Genomic DNA, 19,934 nt, shown 5'->3' on the forward strand with positions numbered 1-19,934 from the left:
ACCCTAATTTTCAGTGAAAACTAAGAAGCGAGCAATTGTTTCTGTTTGCTACATACTAACATTCTGTAGCAGACTAGCAAATTTATGAATACACCATTTCCCAATTTCTAGAGGCATATGCCTCCTCTTAGTACAATTTTTAATGTGGCAAAGGACACATTTGCTAACAGACCCAAATACCTTGTTTCTCTACAAAATTTAAGAAGCCGAAAGTTGATAAACTTATGTTCAGCAATTAATGTTTCAGTACTTTATCTTATTTGGAAATGATCTAGATAGTCAATGAATATCCACCTTTTAACTTAACCTAGTGTTGCTTTAAGGTTTCAAGTTACCGAAAGGATTTTGGAAACTATTTTTAAGTAGACATTATGAAAACATTATTATTATTGAAAAGTTCACCTATAAACTTTTATTCTACTCTCATTAATTCACTTGTTCTTAACAATTATACCTGAATTGCTCATACTCCTTTAAGGATTTACAAATTAATTTGTTAATACCTTCCAGAGATGGAAAAATATCACATAGACCTAACAGACATGCACAGACACATATATACAAACACAAAGGTGTTACAGTAGTTTTCATTCTAAAATGTTAGCTATATGTGTCAGTAAAACATAGTAAAACAAACTCACTGTTTTTTTTCCACTTTATATTGTTATCTAAATTGTCGTTCTGGCCAATGGGACAAGTTGAGGTTACCTACTCAATGTGGGGGCTCTTGCTTTTTACCACTATTTGTGGAGAAGGCTTTTAAGATTTCCATTTGCTCTGATATATAATCTTATGGCGGCTGTAAACTACACTTTTGGCAAGTGACTGAGGAGACATCTATTGCTACCTAGACGTCTCCAAAGCTCATGAGTGATAAAATATTCCATCAATTTCCAATTAACCTTTTTCCTTTTCAGCCTTAGAGAGTTGCTTTTGGGGGACCCCGAGTCCATTGAGAGCAGAAAGCCTAAAGTTCAAGTGACTGAGGGGCTGAAGTGGTAAAAGGTCTGCCAGGGGTGGAGAGAGAGGCGAAAGAGATGGAGGTTTGAAGGGGAGCGTATCAAAGGATTCAAGAGAACTAACGGGAAGATGGAAGGTGGAAGGAGGAACAGAAGCAATGGGAAGCAATGGGAAGAAAGAGGTCTTAGCGGAGCCAGTGTGAGACCTTACGTTTCCCAAAGAAGCCAGTGAAGCTCCAAACTGTCCTCAGCAAAATCGTGGCAACAAGAAGGGCAGAGGACAGAGCTGGGGAACTGTAGTCAGCAGGGGTTCAAGACGGGGGTTCTCGGATGTTCCCATGGGAGGGGCAGGATCAAACAGAGGGAACCGATAGGGCTTTTTTAAAAAGCTCTGAATACGGGCTTCCAATCAGGCCAACTTCTGTCCACAGAGATCTTTTAAATATATATGTATCCTTTCAAATAGCTTATCAGGTTTTCAATACGCCAAGCAGTAAATATTCCTGGCAGTATTAAACACCTTTTTTTTTTTTTTAAACAAAAAGTCTACCTATTTTAAGTGACTCAAAACGGATAAGTCTTTTACGACTGAAAACCAACAAGCCTTTTATGGCTCACCGATGGACACAGGCTCCCCTGATGGGTGCAGAAGCTAGAGCCCTCCCAGGATCCAGAGCCACTCACTAAGACACCCAAAAGAAAGACTAGGACAACCCCCTGAGAGGTGGCAGCAGTGGGCAGGACGTTAGCCACAATGGGGATGCAACCCACATTTCTGTCCAGCCATATTCTTGGGAGCCCCACTCTGACAGTTGACCGCTTACACACACAGGTCCAATAACCTACATGTGCCAGGCAGCAGAAAGCCCAGCCAAGCTTTCAGGACCCAAAATGAGGCAAACAAGAGAACAACGGATGTCCGAGAGGGAAAGGATCCATAATTAATGGCTACCTGAAGCCAAGTTCCCAAGAGTCACAATTCAAAGATCTCATTTTTATGGCTTTTTTTTTTTTCCACTAAACTGAATTTGGCAAAGAAAGAACAGAGAGAAAATTTTACCTTCCTCTCTTGACTAGGCACTACAGACAAAGTTCTGGGAGAGCTGACTTTGGTAAGAATTCTTAAGCTTTCACTGACTTTTGTCAGTTTGCCCAAGATCCCATCTGCTGGCTCTGGAGTGAGGAGGTTGTCCCAGCCATCCTTTCACAGTGGCCACAAACCGTAGGGAAGTAACAATATCTTTTCCCTCTACCCTTCTAAGTTCTCAGCTGGGGCTCTGTAACAAAAGACAGATTAACAAGAGAAAAGCATACAAATTTATTGAATGTAAGTTTTACCTGACACAGGAGCTTTCATAAGGAAACGAAAGCCAAAAGAATGGTTAAAGCTCGGAGTGTTTATATCAGGTGTGATGAGTAGAGTCATGGGAAAACGTGATAAGACAAATAAGGGTCTGAGCAGAGACCCAAACTTAGCAAGAACTATTCATACAGGTTCCTGTCGGCATGTCTCTGTCTTCAGAGATAAGAATGCTTCTTGCCTCTGGGCATGGGGAGGGCTCCCCTCATATCCCTTGAGGGTCTTAAGACCTGCTTCAAGGGAAAGTCAGAAAGTCTTTCCTGCACCTGCCGTTTCTCAGATTCCTTCAGCTTAAAATATGCAACCTGCCAGGGTGCCTTATTTTGAGGTAACATGTTCTGAACCCCGTCATTATCCTTCAAATGGTGAATTTCTTATGACTCTCGATGAAAGAGTTTTGCCAGTTACTAGAAAAGGGCGTTAGAATGAAAGCATTCAAAAGGCCACTTCCCAGGTCCAACGCACGCACTCCAGTCAAGCCCAGTGACAAGGTGGACTTCTGTTCCTGGCAGTGTAGACCGATGGCTAGAGATCACCCAAACATGCTGGATTAAATACTTCTAACTTGTTCTGAAAATGTCTGGCAGAGCTAGCTATAAAATAAGAGCAATGCTCCAAGGGCAGAAACGATAAGAAAGCACAAGTCTAAAGAAGCGAGTTAGTTCTGAAGCCAGCATGCTCTTGGAGTATCTGCAGAGTCTGGTGGCATGAACTTGCTGGGGGGCGGGGTGGGGAAGCTCTAGGAAATAAGTTAACAGGAGGCAAACGCAAGGGCCTGTACAAGGTAGAGAGCCAGACCAAAGCCCTCCCACATAAAGCCCTGCGGTGGGGGTGGGGGGTAAATTAATAAACAATTCATCTTGCAGTTGATATGCATGAAGAAATGTTCAGAAGGAAAGAAAAAAGGACACACGTATATGGGTAAATCTAAACATGTCGTTATCTCTAGGGTTCAAAGATCAAGCCCCAGAACTCTCATATCTAATAAAAATAGTTCATTTCAGAAAGAGGTGGGTCTTATTGTTCAGGAGTAGGGCAGAGACACCATTGGCATTTAGACTTTGGTAAGTGTAATATTAACATTTGTGAGAGTAACCACTCAAAGAAAAGAAATAGAATGGAAAACTTCCAACAAAGTCCAAGGGTAAACACGGAATGAGAAAAGAAGAAAATTCAAAAGAAGACAGAAGGCATATGATATGATAGGCAGATTCAGGCCTTGGAGTAAGATATTTCAGGGTTTAAATCCTAGCTCTGCATACATTAGTTCTAACTACAGATAACTCATCTACTTCTTAAATTCCAGTTTCCTCATCTTTAAGAAAGAGATAATAATACAACTTTGTAGCCTAGGATTTGAGTTAACACGCAAGGACAGGATACCTAACGGTGCCTGGCACAAAGATACACAAATACCTTTGTCCTTCCCTCTTTTCATGACACTGAAGTACAGTCACTAATAAGTAGGCCATTGTTTTAGCCTATTTTAATCACGAACACCACAACTATTACATAGAATTCAGTCATACCCGCCTCGGTGGCCTTCTGTATATTCCTTCATTATTCAGGACTAAAAAGCTCTTAACTAAAATGATAGTATGTGTGGTACGTCAAATTTATTACTGTGCCAAAACTATGCTTAGGTTTTCAGAGATATTAAGTTTACTCTGAAGCAAATGCCCCTTCTATAGCAAAATGTGAAGGCTACCACTTCACGTAAGATAAAGAAAACCCAGTTGCTGCTGTGTTAGAGAGATAGCTACCGATCCCTCCAACCCCAAATGTTGTGGAAGAAAAAGAAAGACTATTAATGATCTCACCTCAAAGATGAGCAACTCACCTCAGTTAATTCAAATTAATTAAGATTAGGAATGAGTGTATAATTCCAAAATACAAGAACATAACATCTTGTGTATGAAGAGTTTTTTCATAGATTTAAAAATTGTGTTCCCAAAATATAAGTGTTCAGTAAAAGTTTACTAAGTCAAGTATTTCTTAATAACAGTGCTATAAAGGTTTACTCTAAGTACAAAAAATGTGAAAACATTTTAATTCAACAACCCACAGATGGATTACCCATACCCTCACCCCCGCTTTAAATTCTGCATGGCCAATTTTACATTCCGAGAAGATTTTTTTTCTCCTCCACACAGGATGCTTCCAGAATGTCCAGATCTGCATATTTTACAGAACAAGAATTCATTTCCATATGTGTCTAAAATAAAGCTCAAATGACATATCTGCCCTCCAAATCATAATATAATCCAAAATAAAGAAGAAATGCTTCAACTGTTCATTTCTACCAGTACAAAGATTTGACTGCCTTAACTTTACAGGACATATGCCAAAGAGTCAGCAAGTTGACACACTCCTCTTACCTGGAATAAAAATGCTAAAAGCTGAAAATGTTTTTGCAAGAAACCAACTGGCAACCGCTAAACCTAAAGATGAAAGTTTTATGAGAAGAGAAATGGAAAATCCTGCACATATACACAGACTCTAATAGGAAATGACATGAGGGAATTTTATGAGTGGAAGTCTTAAATAGAGCTGTGTGATGTATAAAACAGAAGACATCAGCTTGAGGTATAGCACAGTAGTTAAGGGCGAGGGCCCTGGAGTCAGGTTGTCGAGATTCAAATCCCAGCTCCAGTTACTGTTCATTTGCACAAGCTATTTAGCCTCTGTATCCCTCAGTTTCTGTATCTGTGAAGTTGGCATAATAATGGCCCTTAATGGGACTGCAGTGAGGATTAAATTAGATATAACAGATGTAAAGCACTTAGCACCATAGTAAGTACATAAGTAAGTATTTAATGACTGTTATTTAGCCATATAATTATTATCCGCTTTCAGAAATTGTTTTATAAGACCACAGTAGCAGAAGTGTCAAAAAGCTCCCTAAGCAGCAGCTAAGTAGAGAAATTCTATTTTGGTTTCTCACTCCCCAGTAGGATCAGCGACTCATAACGCCTATCACACAACATTCAGCAACTACGGTAACCTGGATCCAACACCCAACAACCACAAATTAAATCATTCAAAAGTCACCAAGCATAAAGGTGACTACTAATCTGTTCACTTGAGCCCAGAGATCTAATTACTAATAGTTAGGGACTAATAAAATTTTTCTATAATATATTGCTAAAGTGATCTTGGGAAGCAACTATTTAAAAAAAAAAAAGCCATAATAAAGTCAAAAGGAATCAAGAACCATCAACTATTATGGAAGCACAGCAATTCAATATGCCCCTCCCTTCAGCCTTGGTGGGAAGGAGGGTGTCAGAGATAACAGGCGATTCCAAACAGCTTAGTTCTGTCAAGTTCCAATGAGTAAAAGGATCCACTGCAGATCATTCTAAAAGTTTGGTTTTGCACTTGACCTTGACAGCCTAAGAAAACCTAAGCAGTCTTGGGGAAAGCAACACCTCTACCTAAAACTGACAAGTTGGGGATGAAAAGGAAAGACTCTTAAGAATGCTTGAATTCTTATACCACCCCCACTAGGAGAAAGGATCTGAGACTGAACTGTTAACTGGAAGCTACTGAACGGGCTTCTAGAGCAGGAATCTAATAACTACTTATTTGGTAGCCACTAATTTACTCTTCACTTCAAAGCAGCCTTTTTACCAAGGTTTAAAAAGAATGAAACTGTCTAAAACTTTTTTTTTTTTGGCAGATGAAAATGCATTCATCATTACTCTCTATTATCCTTTCAGCTGGCAATAACTTGTGGTTGTAAAGCAAAAACAAGAAAAAAGTTTGGGTGTTTGGGTGATTTTAATCAAAGCTTGGACTCTAGCCCTGCCCTGCAGCATGCTGTAATATGAGAAAAGTACCTGGTTGACATTCCAAAAGAAACGAATTTTTCTGTGACTAGCCCCCTACATTAACTGCCACCTCTCTGTTACTGTTTTTACCCAGGCAGTGAGTATTACAAGCATCTACTTACTACTTTAGATGCTACATTAATTATGGTGCCATCCTTGGAAAAAATATTGATCAATAATAAACTGACTGCATTTCATAAAAGTTTAAAGTGGAACAAATGGATCATAAAACACTTCTAGGAGTGCGTGGGTATACACACACAAAAAAAAGGCAAAATCAACAACATGCCACTCACACTCTCCAAAACATTTTTATGGATAGGCACCAAAACATTTAAAGTGCTTTTGAAATCTAGAGGAAAACAGTGTATAATCAAAAGCAGGCAGGCTTTAGAATTAGCTCCACCATTTAGTGGTATAAACTTTGACAAATTATTTAATCTCTTCAAACTTGGGTTTCTTCATCTATACAAAAGAAATACAAATGTCTACCTTATACAAGGGTTGCTGTGAGGACTGAATGTATTATATATATCAAATGCCCAGTGAAGTGCCTGGCATATAACATATGACCAATAAATAGCGGCCAGTCTTATTAGAGACATTTTCAACAAGAGAGACATATTTAGTGGTGACTTTTATTCCTGGTGGAAAAACATTCATCGAGTCAATAGAATTACTGTTCTGAAAAACAAAGAAAAATCTTACGTTTCATGGAAGAATATGTAACTTGACAACATAAGTTAGGAGTATTTACCTAACGGCAAGTTGGGAGATAGGAACCTGAAACTAAGAGGTGAGTTATAGTTCATAAGAAGAGTATGTATACAAACAAACAAAAAATAGATAGTGAGATTACAGAGGAAGGACCTGCAGAAGGAAAAATGTCGAGAAGTAGCTCTCCCTATTTGTCAAGTTGAAAAAGGTCCTGTCTCTTCCCTTTATTTTTTCTTCTCTTCTCAACGTCTCTACGAAAGAAACACGTTCTCTTAGAAATTGGGAGTCCAAAAAAACAAGTCTGAAGTAACAAGGTACACAAGTGCTATCTCTCTCTATATATATGAAACCACTTGTTAATTCGTTGGGTCAACAGGGTTCTCTTTAGTGTTGCAAGTTTCACTTTAAAAAATACAATTTGTATAATGCACATTAGGATTAGGTTTATCAGTCATTCCACACCTCACTCTGACGTAACGTAATCCAGTAATTATGGATTCTCTATTTTGAGAGACATAGAGATTTCACTTCAGGGAGAGGTTAAAGAACGAAAGAAAGAGAAATGGGTATTTTAATCCACGGGGCACTTGTGAGATGACAAAGCATCTTTATCCAATGGAAGAAATTCAGAGCAGAGACAGGAAGAGGCTGCAGGAGAGACCGTGTGCACCGAGGACTAAGAGAAAAACACTACTGATCAGTTTACCAATACTCCTATTCTGGCTTTTTTAGAGGCGATAATTGTCAGTGTGTCTCACTGAAAATCAAATGCTACTATCGATTATCAATACTTTTCAACTGTAGGATTCTGAAACAGGACACCATATAATTTGAAACACTGGGGTCTAAAAATGCGAAGCTGTTCTACCTTATAATCAAACTACAGAAAAATCGTTATCACTCAAAACTTAATGTTTATTTAATTGCATCTTTAAAAAACAATAAAGCAGCCAGGGATTACTAAACAAGCATTCAAACTTACTTATTTTTCCTAAAGGCCTCTTTTCCAAAAGATTTTCTGAACTCCTTAAATTTAATATTCTGAAGTTTAAGTTTTCCTTAAACTTAAATTTCTCAATTTAAGTTTATAACCTAACATACAAAATTGTGCAGAGAAGCTCTCTTCCACCTAAGTGTTCCAGAAAGAACCTTTAATAGATCTTCAAGCATTACAAAGCTTTCTTAGACTGATAACACACCAAGTCACTCTGTGAATTCCACCTATCACCTGAACCCAAGTGAAATGGTTTCCAGGTCTGATTCAGAAATAATTACACTATAAAGTTGAGGAAGATATTAGCAGCCTCATAGCTAGCACTATCAAATTTGACCGTGAATCCATACACTGGAAAAAAATCTGTCATTTGATAACCTGAGTCTACACCCTTAGGTGCTTTCATAGTTTAAGATGCAATTATCACAGAAAACGTCTTTTTTGTTTAATTAGTTCTCTTTAGAGTTGGCATCTGTCAAAATATTTTATTTTGTGTTTTACTCAAAACCTGAAGGGAAGAACCCTTGAAAAGGAAAGGGAAAGTTACTTCAACCTCTTGTACCTTCCATTCCCCTTTCCAACTGCATCTTCATAGTTATATTGCAAAGCAAAACAAAAAAACTGGGACAATAAAATTGTCTGGAGATAGTGTTGTAGTAAGTACATCCTTTCAATTGATGAAATGGAATTTGCAATTGAAATATGCCCCCCAAAAGTGCCTAGCTTATTAAAAAAGAAAGTCTGCTGACTGGAAAAATACTATATCTATAGTCAGAGATATGAACCTGCTTGGAAATAATAAACCCGAAGGCTAAAACATGCTAAAGGAGCGGTGGGGGTGACATCAAGTGGCTAGAATAAGGGAAAGGGAAGGAAAAATTAAAAAAAAGATCTCACTCTAGTGATACCTTCTAATAAGACCCTCAGCCAGCTGCCACGATGTCATATAATAAATGCTATTTATGTTGAGTCCCATGTGCCAGGCCTATGCTAAGTGCATTATACACACCATCTCCTTTACTCCCTATACCAACCACTGTGCAGTGGGTACTATCACGCTTATTTAGCAAGTAAGGAAGTAAACGCAGATCATGCCTGAAGCCTGACAGCCTTCTAAAGGATCCATCTACCTCCTACAATGCTTTCTCTGTGCCCCATAGAATCCTTAAATTCCTTCCTCGAGGATTTCCAGATTCCTGCTCTATGCTGCCTACAGAAAGCACTTGGGTCCCAATACTCCATGTTTCTCCATTCTTAACCTCTTCAAGAAAGCAAGCTCCCAGTCACTTCTCTTGGTCCGTGCACTGTCTATACTTCAGGTCCTTTGGAATATCCCCTGTGAATCACCCAATAGGCAGCCGGTTTTACTTGGAAAAATCTCTTCGACCCCATGCTCACACGTCACCATGTGCCCTAAGAAGATATGCTGTCCACTGGGGTATACCCACTTCTCTCTGTCCGGCCTCCTCCCAATGCTACTGCATGGCCTGAATATCACCGCCGTTCTCTTCACTATCAATGTATACTCTATCCCTTAGGTAGACACGCCAAGCAACTCTCTTCAGAAAACCTGCCCTTGGCTCCCTTCACTTAACTGTAGTCACTCTAGTAGCAGAAAGGACACTGGAAACCAGGTCTGGCTTCAACTCCTAGTTCTTCTGTTCACTCTGTTTCCTGAGCAAATGACTCCATCTTTCTGGGACCAGTTTCTCAACCATAAATGAAGGGAATCAGACTAAAGAAGCCCAAAAGGATTTCCCAGCTCTTAGCATTTTTTATGCAAAAAGATGAGCCAGAGCATTAACTTATCAAAACAAAAAATTGTTACAAAATTTTAAAATAATTTAAGGCACCTTAAATGAAAAACACACATTGTCCACGTTGCTCTGGATGGTATAACTAAAACCAACACATAAAAACCACACAGGTAATTCGAATGTTAGAAATAAAAGAATAACCTCATCACTAGAGCCACTCGACAATGAACCAAGGTTGCATAAAAAGAAGTGAGTACCCTGTTGCTCTCAGTATTCCTGAAAGGGCCGTAAATCCTCTGGGAAAGGAAGGGTTACAAGGGTATCCAAATTAGGTGGGACATCATATTAAGTGGCTGCTACAGGTTCATTCTAATTCTGCAGTGATATTATTTTAAGTGCAGAAGAAAAAAAATAAGTTGAGTCAGCAAACACTTTATTTCCTTAATAGCAGGTTAGGCTGGTGAAAGGGGAGCAGAGAAAACTAAAGGCATTCTAAGGTACATTTAAAAATACATGACCTGTAAGGACCTGAGGTGCAGTAAAACAGGTGAATCTGGATACAGGGTATATGGATTTAGGGTCAGAAGACCTGGGGTTGCAGTCCATTTCCAGCATAGCCTAGTTTATGGGGCACTGCGCTAGTCACTTAACTTTCTGTAGCTCAGGTTTTTTCATCCCTGAAATAGGGGTACTACAAGTCTTGTTCTATGGATCAAATGACTGTATGAAAAGCATTTTGTAAATTATTTAGACATAAATTACCACTGCTGTTATTCTACATTAGTCAGACTCTTCTAAGCTTTACTCACCACACTGTAAAAGAGTATGAAAAACCTAGAATCTTGAAAGATCAACCACGCTAAGGCCTTGTGAATTAACTGAAGAGACAGCAAGTATTAGGTAGACATCCTACCTAATATAAGATAGTCTCACCCAAGGAAAGTTAACAAGGTATATGTTACAGAATAAGTTAAGTGATCTTAAAAAGGATTTTGTTCAGTTGTTTTTTTATTATCAAGGAATAGAGATTAAGAAGGGTGAGCTTAAATGAACACAAGCGAGATTCCAGGTAGGTCTAAGCAAGCTCACGTCCATGCCTGTGCTGAGACCAAATGAAAATGTTTAAGCCACAAAGCAACAGACAGACAGGAATTATAACTCCTACCTGTCAGGATAAGACCCTGGAAGAGGCTATAGAGGTTTAGAAATCAAAACCCAACTGTCCTGGATTGGTCCACATTTACCCTTCTTAAGGGAGTCAAATGACATTATCTCCTAAGGTACTTTCTAGCTCTAGCACTCTGCAAATCGCAGCCAATAAATAACTGCTTATTAGGAAAAGAAATAAAGTTAGCAGTTCAACTTGGGAATATATTTTATATGAGCTTTCTACTTTAATCACGTGTTCTTGTTAAGTGACAAAGTAAATGGGGTAAAATGTTAACAACAGGTGAATCTAAACAAAGAGTGTATGGGTGGTGCCTTGTATTATTTTCCCGTTTCCCCGAAAATATGACCTAGCTGGACAATCAGCTCGAATGCGTCTTTTGGAGCAAAAATTAATATAGGACCCGGTATTATATTATATATTATATAAGACCCAGTCTTATTTTACTATAAGACCAAGCCGGACAATTATTTTACTATAAGACCGGGTCTTATATAATATATAATATGATACGATATGATATAATATAATACTGGGTTTTACATTAATTTTTGCTCCAAAAGACGCATTAGAGCTGATGGTCTGGCTAGGTCTTATTTTCCGGGAAACACAATTATATCTGCAACACTATTCAATTATTATGTAATAGTCATCACTTAGGTTTCAAATATTAGTTGACTGTGATAGATTTCTCTCCCTGCCCCCTGCAGACAATAAGGGAGTGCACGGTCTGTCAGGTATTTTAAAACAATAATCAACCCAACTAAAAGTCTTTCTGCTGTTTATGATCGCCAAGCACCGGCAATTCCAAACAACCTCCATGCTAAGGACCTCCATCCCACCACTGCAGATGGCTCCCACCATTCCTTAATGTCACTGGGAATGGTCAGCCTCCCCCCACTCTGCCCAAGTCTTTTACCCAATAGTTTTTCTTTTCCTTAAAATCACAAATTAAAAAAACAAACCAAAAACCAGTAACAACAAAGACTAAGGGCCATCTGTGTATTTTCTATAGTATTTGCAATTGTGAGGTATATCACACCACTTTAATTGAAAAGTTCATTTATGATTTAATGTGATGCCTCACTCTAAGCAAAATTAAAGAGAGTCCACTTATATTATATGACCCATTCAAATTTAGTAGTAAAATTATTTATCAAACAACTATAATGTAAACAGTGGTGCAAAGCTATGACTACGTGCCTGGAAGCTGGCAAATGTGCCAGGATGTATCGGACCAGACTCAGCAGAATGGACAAGGCTCTACTAACAGGACTGCAGTCCTTTTGGCTGCTCGGATCCCCTTGAGTCCTTTGAGAGCCAGGTCACCTTAGTCACTATGAGAGAAAGGTCAAACTCAGCAGAAGCAAAAGGACAGACAGTGGTACTAGAAGAAAGGGTTGACTGTGCCTCACCCAGTCTTGTTGAGGGCCATGCTTACATCACAGGCAATGCAGCAGCTAGATGGTAAGGCAGGAGCTGACCAACACTGCTTGGTATCTCCCTGTCCACAAGCTGTATTCCTCAGCTGTTAACAAATTCTCCTGATTCCATCAAAGCGCAGGGAATGACTTTCTAACTAAGGTATGCCGATAACTGAGAATGAACTATATATTCTAAAATTCGTCATCAGAGAGTACAGAACCAAAAAAGTTCAATATAGCAAATTACTTCGTATGTTACAAACAAATGATTAAGGAAAAGAAAACAGGTAAGTATGTGTATATGAAGACGGAGTTTTGCTTCTCGCTGTGTCAATAGCTCTTCCAATGCAGAAAGATATTTCACTACAGCAGAAATAAAAACAAATCCGTAAGAATAACTAGTAATCTGCTGCACCCTAATAAAAAAGTTGCCACAAGTGCGATTGCTTAAACTCTAAAATACATCTAAATCTTACAAAATAACACATAGAATTTATCTAGAGAAAGCTCTGAAATTTACAAAACAATCAGAACAAAGAACAAAAATTCCAAGGATTATTCAGAACAGAGGGCACTCAGGTTTCAAACATACCATTCAGATATGTAACTAGAAACTTGCCACAGAAGGCAGGGCTCTTGTGTTTCAAAGGGGAACACTTCCTCTACCAAGAACTCTAAAGACCTACATGCTGTCTCAAGGGCTTTATCTCCCAAAAACCAAGGGAAAAGGGGGGGGGAAGAACACATTTTAAAACCAAGACTGTGTAGAAAAATCAGAACAAATCTTATTAGTAAAACAGTACAGTCTAATTAAAAAATAATACGACATACAAAAATCTACAAAGCAGTTAATTCAATAACTATAAAGATCAGTATCATCTTTTCGTTTTCTAACTTGATAAGTATTCAATATGCTCATTTACATGTTAAAGCATTGTTTATTTTTAGGCACTGCTTTCTACTGGTAAGTATCAGCTGTGCCCACAAACAAAAGGAAACTATAACTCAAGAACAGATTTTCAAGAGTTTGTAAGCTATAGCTAATAATACTGCATATTTGATATTTGGAAGAGAGTAGATCTTAAGAGTTATCACCACCAAAAAAAAAAAAATGATAACTATGTGAAGTTTTGTTCTGTTAATTATTTGCGGTAATCGTTTCACAATGTATATGTATATCAAACCATCATATTATCAACCTTAAATATATAAAATCTTTGTCAATTATACCTCAAGATGCTGCAGGAAAAGAAAAATAATTTATAAGCTAGCAAGAAACCAAGGCACCAATAAAAATAAAATGTTACAGTTTACATAAATTTGTGCAAGCCAGAGCACCTATTCAGATCTGAAAGTTACCTGTACCGATACAGTAACTTTAAAAATAAAAAAGTTTAATGCTTAACACTTAAAAACAGCTGAAGCAAGCAAAACAGTAATTAAATATCACCCTCCACAATGACAATGTTACGATTCTCCCCAGATACCTTGCCCAGTCTGAGGCAAAACTCCAATTCACTTACCATCTACTTGAAGCTAAAAGTCTTTGTAATTACATTGAAGTGATACATTGTATGATGTTGATTAGGAAGTACGTATTAATTGCAGCTGATAAAACATAAATACAATGTAGACAATAAGTAATTACAATCTTTGATAATGATAAAAACAAACCCATATACTATACACTGCCATTATGGAAACTCAATGCGCTAATGCATATGTAACAGACCGTGGGTTACCGATATTTTTTAAAATACTGCCAACGGCAAATATATTTATTTCCTTGTAACAGAAATAAAAAGTGGCAATAAGTTCTTAGTAATTGCTGGTAATTAGCTGCACCCTAATCTAAAACTACCCTTATTGGTTAAACCGAAAAACTAAACTCAACAGGGTAACTTCTAATAAAAATGAGTTAGAAAGTTGGGCATAAAAACAATGAACTGTAACTGCAAACTTTCTCAGCAATGCCTTTCCATGTAATTATCAAAGTAATTCTAAACATATTTAGAAGTTCATTCCATGACCAAGGCAATAGGCAACCTAAACTCTCCAGGGTAGAGACGATTGCACAAGGAAAACTTGGGTTGGCTTGCTTGTAATGCACACAACTTGAAAGAACTATTGGTTTGACAAAGATACGCCGCATAACTTGGAACCTGGATGAAGAATCAAGCTTTCCTAGGAATGTGAAAAAATTTCCCGAAATCCACATGGGGTGCACACACACACACACACACACACACACACACACACACACACTTAATTGAAAATGAAGCAGTACGAGTTCAACATCCAATAGGGGGCTGATCGTCTTTCTGATCCGTTAGGTCTAGACGTCCTTCTCAGCTACCAGACGACCCTTAGGGGGCTGACCCCCTCCTCTCGGACCTTCCCCTGGAAGCTGACCTTTGCCATCTCGTGCCACCCTCACCATCAGCCAAGTCCCAGGACACTCCACGCAGGGCAACTTTCCTGCGAGAAGCCTCCCTGCCCAGTGTCACCCGCAAGTCCCCGTCCCCCGGCCTCTTCGGCCTCAGGGTCCCCGGTGCCTCCCGCCCCAGCCCCTTACCGCTGCCCTTGGAGCGCTGCCTGTTCCCCGGCCCCCGATCACGGTCCCCTCCCTTAATCAGGAGTCCGGTGCTCCCTTCACCCGCGCGGGGAGTCCCGACTCTGCCGTCCCTACCCGGTCTCCCCGTCCCGCGGCGCGGGGCAGCGGCGGGGCCGAGAGGCATCCACTGAGGACCCGAGTGCCTGTCGCTCCGACTCGGATCCCGACTCGGATCCCGACCCGGAGCCCGGCTTCCGCCTCGCGACGGAAGGCTTTTGCGCGTGGGCCCGGAAGTCCCGCCCCTCGCCTCCCGGCCCGCCTCCTAGCGGGGCCCCGCGGGGTCTTGCTGCGAGTGTGAAATGACGGGGACTGAGTAGAAATGATTGGGGACTGAGTGGGCCGCCGAAAGGGAGCGGAGGGGTTGCCCTGAAAGAGCAATCCCTGAAGGAGGTATCCCTGTGTACTTCTAAAACCGTTTTGTTGTTGTTGTTTGACTAGCCAAAGAAGGTTTCTGCTGCTTGCAAACAAAATAATCTTGAGTATACCTATATAACATCCTTGTTTAAGATAACCTGCTCCCAGAGTCCCTGGTGAATGGGACCTGAGCCAAATCATCCAACTCATCGGCACAGCAAACTGGAATAGACCTAGACACACCCCAAAACTAGGCAAAGAGAGTCTTTCATGCATGGATTTTGGGCTCCAACTGGGCACTCTTTCATGTTGATACAGAAATCTCATATAAACCTAGAATTGGATGAGGCATGGGCAAGATGTCCAAAGCTGGTGGGAAAATAAAGGGGGTGGAACTCGAAGGAAGAAAGAGGAAAAAGAAGGGACAAGGAGGAGAGAAAGAAGGGAAAAGAGAAGACAGTTACCTGAGAGGTGGTCATCTTAGTTCCCATCTTTCCAGTTTTTGATTCCCAGTCCCCTGTGAGGTCCAGCTAAACTTCCTGTCCTTAAAGTCTATGAAAATTCTGTGTCCTTCCAGTAAATTTCCCATTTCGCTTGCATTAGTTTTAGTAAGTTTCTATTCCTAGCAATGACACACCAAGATATCAATTCACAAGACACAGGATTGCCAGCTCACTCTACAGCATCTGTCTCCTCTCACCAGAGCGGTAGAGCCAGCTTCTCTCCCCAGGCCAATGACAGGAGGAAGCGCCACTGCTGCTGGTCCCTTGAGAAAAACTGTCACAGTTACAGTGGGGTTTGATGGTTGGGCAAACCGTGCAATCAATATGTATATAAGTTTGGAAGGAGACCGGAAACCATATATTGCAAATTCTTCATTATACAGAGGAGGGAACTCAAGCACAACTAGACAGTGGTTTTCCTAAGTTCAAACAGTTCAATAGTCCCAGAGACAGGACTAGTTCAAAATCTCCTCTTCCCTAGTCCAGTCACCTGATTTTCTGGTGTGGAGAGGGCAGTACCCCAGGAGGCTACTGTGACATCCTTAAAAAGGTACTACCCAGCTGCCTCCCTCTCACCTACCCCCTGCCCTTTGGAGTTTACCCATGTTTACACAATGGCAGCAGCCTGACCTCAGAATCACGACAACTGTTCAGGAGACACTTGGGAGTGACAGTGGGTAATTGACATGTCCTGAACCAGGAGAGAACATGTTAAGGAAAAATGTCCTCTTTTTTGCCCAGTACTCATTAACTGGCTCAGACAGATAGATGGGTCAATAAACAGAACTAATATGGTTAACTGTTTAAAGTTTATTGATATATTTTTAGTTCACATATGTGTGTTTTTTCTTATCCACAGTTATTCTTTTCACCAGCAACATAAGCATCAACATCATTAGCAGTTATTTCTAAAACTACATCTCTCCCCTTTGCCTGGGCTGTAATTTGGTAATTTGTGGCAAAATAAACTTGTCTATAGTTGGAGGCAATCTCAACAGCATGTTCCCTGGAATACTGGCAGTTTGCTGGAAAAGAGTATTAATTAAAGATTCTGAATTGAGTGACAATTAAGGTCGACCAGCGCTCTTCAATGAATAATTTCTCAACTCCACTGCAGCGGCAAGCTATTTTCTATGAGTACCTGAATCTTCTGTGACCCAACACCACTCGGACTGAAGTAAAGGATGGCACTTACTACATTTAGGGTGCTGTTTCCTGCCTAAAAGGGGAGCTGCCCCAGAAATGCTTCAACATAATTGGAATATCTAAAAACATAACTTTTGATATTTTCGTCGAATTTTTTATCATGGTAAAATAAATGTAAACCATAAAATATACCATTTTAGCCATATTTAAGCACATTCACAATGTTGTGTAACCATCACCATTGCAGAACTTTTTGGTCTCCCCAAACTGAAGCTTCATACCCGTTAAACAATAACTCCCCATTTCTCCCTTCTAATTTTGGTCTAATTTTATAGGTTTGTACATCCCATAAAAATACTTGCAACATGGATTCAAACCCTCTTGAAGTAAACATATTTATAAATAGAAATAAAATAATGCCCTTAATCCCCTCTTTTCTCCTGTGGAATTCCAACGAAACATGTGATTTCCCCAGGGACACACTGTATGATAATCGGGTATTTCTGCTTCAGACCCCTTTAAGACCTACACCAATGGAAATGCCGTATGTAAACAAGAAACACAGCAGAGAAACGTGGCATGACATCCATTCACTGGACATTTGGGTGAGTGTGCTCCCAAGGACTTTTATACAAATTAGTAATTTTAAATTCCTATCCTTGTTTGTCTTTCAGCAAAAGCATTGGGCATTCCATACGTCTAGTGCAAAAGCCTCCCTTTGTTTTCTTTCCAACAAAATCAAAACGGAGCAGAAATGATCTGCCAGAGAGAGCTTCACCTGCTAAATTCCAACATGGCTAGTAAAACAAGCCTTTTCTCATCAATAAAAAGTTAATTCCATGGTTTGGTGACAGAAGTAGACATACAGCTCTACTTCTAACTTGAAAACATCTCTCCAGGAGGTAAGTAGTAGAATGAACTTTCAGCTCTGAGTCTCAACAATACAAACTTATTTCCCAAGAATAAATGAGCTATAAGCTGGGAAGGGTGAGGCAAAACTTCCCCTGTAAAAACACAGGATGTGTGCCTTAAAGAGGAATATGCCTTTTCTACAAAACTATTCTGATTAGTTAGTAAGAAGTCACTTCCTCTATTTAAAGCATTCCTTTAAAAATTTGTAATATCAAACAATACAGTACAGGTTGATTATACCTTCTTTGAGTACACATGACAGCATCATAGAGGGTTATTTCTGAGTCCTTTATACTTTTGTCCTGAGATGGACGTTCTCCACATTGTAAATACTTACCACCTAGGAAAATACCTTGCACATAGAGTTGCCAGATAAAATGCAGAACACCCAATTCAATTTGAATTTCAGATTATTCTTGTATAAGTATGTCCCAAATATTGCATGGGACATACTTATAATAGAAAATTATTATTTATCTGAAATTCAAATTTAATTTAGCACGTTGTGTATTTATTTGCTATATCTGCAAAATTGCTACACAAGCAAAATTCCTTAAATATTTCTAAAGGAAAGAGTCATTACTCGTAAACATATCAATGCAACTTTTCTCCCACAAAAGTATGAGTAGAGCATTGGACTGTCAACTTACCATATAAAAACTGTCCACTTTTGTACATATCTTAATATTTTATAATACAAAACAAGCAAGCTCAAAGATCTGTAATGGGTATTGTTAAAAATTAAATGAAAAGTATGTAAGACTGAATCAGAGAAAGTGATGTGATTTCCATATGGTAAATTTCCAATCGCAACAGCGTCAACAAGTGCTATTGAACCAAACTAGTCTCTTCACGGTAGTTACTTTTGAAGTATTTTTCATAGTCTTCATTAATTTTGAGTCATGTTCTATATTTTTTATTCTCTTTTTGCTCATGGCAGTCAAGTGGAATTTTGGTATTAGAGGAGTACAGCCCAAAGAATGCTGGAGGAATTTATGAGGCATTTCTGGAAAATGGAACATTGAGACTATATCCCCAAAGGAATATGGAATCTGCTGGCCCCTCTCTCCATACCCTCTTCAACATTGACTCCCACAGAGATAAACGGCACATAGCTTCTGAGACATCACTGCTGCCCTGGCCCAGAAACCTGTCTACGTATGTCATCTAAGCTTCCAACCTTTGAGAACTCAATGTGCAGGACTTGCGAATGTCCTCCCCCGGCCCCAGGTCTTGTTTTATCATCTGAGCATAAAAGAGCGCTGTTGAAACCCATCTTGAAAATATTGTTTGTCAAACACCTTTGTTTTCTTCCTGTAGCTCCTCTCTCTACATGGAAGAGCATTCAATAATACCTAAGACAAACACCATACTGTCCTTATGAATCTTTTTTTATTAGTCTTATTAGCCTTTTGCCCCCAAACATGTCCCTTTTTCTTCCTCAACTAAGCATACCCTTGTTCATCTGTTCATTCAACAAATATCCAGAGAACATCTATTGTTCTAGATGCACTGGTAAACAAAGAGACAATTCCTACCCTTGTGGAGTTTGCCTTCTAATGGCTGGAGAGGGAAATGGAAAATAAAACAACAAAACAGTAAACAAATATGTTGACTATGTTAGGATTTAACATATATATTTAACATGATGCTACCTGTTTATTTATAACTTAACATGTTTATTTAACATAATAAATACTTTAGGAAAAAATAGGGCATGAGAGAAGGGCCTGGGGCAGGGGTGGGGATTGCAATTACAATCATCAAGAACTGACACTGAGGCAGAAGCTTGGAAAAACTGAAATAAAGTCATGTCTGGGTAAAAAATGTTCCAAGACAAAAAGAATCGTCAGAACAAAGGCCCTGAGGCAGGAGCATGCAAATCAAATTCTGGATATCCAGCTCCTGAGTTTGCAACACGTTCAAATGCGTCTCTACTCCAGCTTAGGCTCAGACTGGACTCCCTGCTAGAATGATTCATTTTTTTCCATTTCGTCTCCACCTGTCAGTCCTGCAGACATTTCTCCTTTGTCACTTACTGTTAGGCTTTGCCAATAGGGGGCGATAGAGGGAGCCTGGAAGCCTGGAGGCAAAGAAAGACCGGCTCCTTCCTACTTCCTGTCAGTATCACCTACAGATGGTCCTTCACCCTGGAAATGGCTGTTAGGACACATTACCAGCTGTTACCCAACTCCC

At 39.5% G+C, this 19,934-nt stretch overlaps 1 protein-coding gene across 13 annotated transcripts in view; it reads right to left on the minus strand.

Moving 5' to 3' along the window:
• DISP1 (dispatched RND transporter family member 1) overlaps positions 1 to 19,934 on the minus strand; it is a 179,335-nt gene that overhangs the window by 148,038 nt on the left and 11,363 nt on the right. For 2 of the 13 annotated variants that reach the window (XM_019756375.2, XM_074316963.1), the window contains exon 1: positions 14,899 to 15,007. The exons of 1 other annotated variant lie outside the window; for it this stretch is intronic. In XM_019756375.2, the coding sequence (XP_019611934.2) occupies positions 14,899 to 14,947 (49 nt within the window). In that variant the 5' untranslated portion in view covers positions 14,948 to 15,007. Of the gene's footprint in view, positions 1 to 14,784; positions 15,030 to 19,934 lie in introns of those variants that run through there. 10 more of the 13 variants (XM_074316962.1, XM_074316961.1, XM_019756376.2 and 7 more) reach the window with 9 other exon arrangements.

This window comes from Rhinolophus sinicus, linkage group LG12 (genome assembly GCF_036562045.2).
Source record: "Rhinolophus sinicus isolate RSC01 linkage group LG12, ASM3656204v1, whole genome shotgun sequence".
Classification (NCBI taxonomy): domain Eukaryota; kingdom Metazoa; phylum Chordata; class Mammalia; order Chiroptera; family Rhinolophidae; genus Rhinolophus; species Rhinolophus sinicus.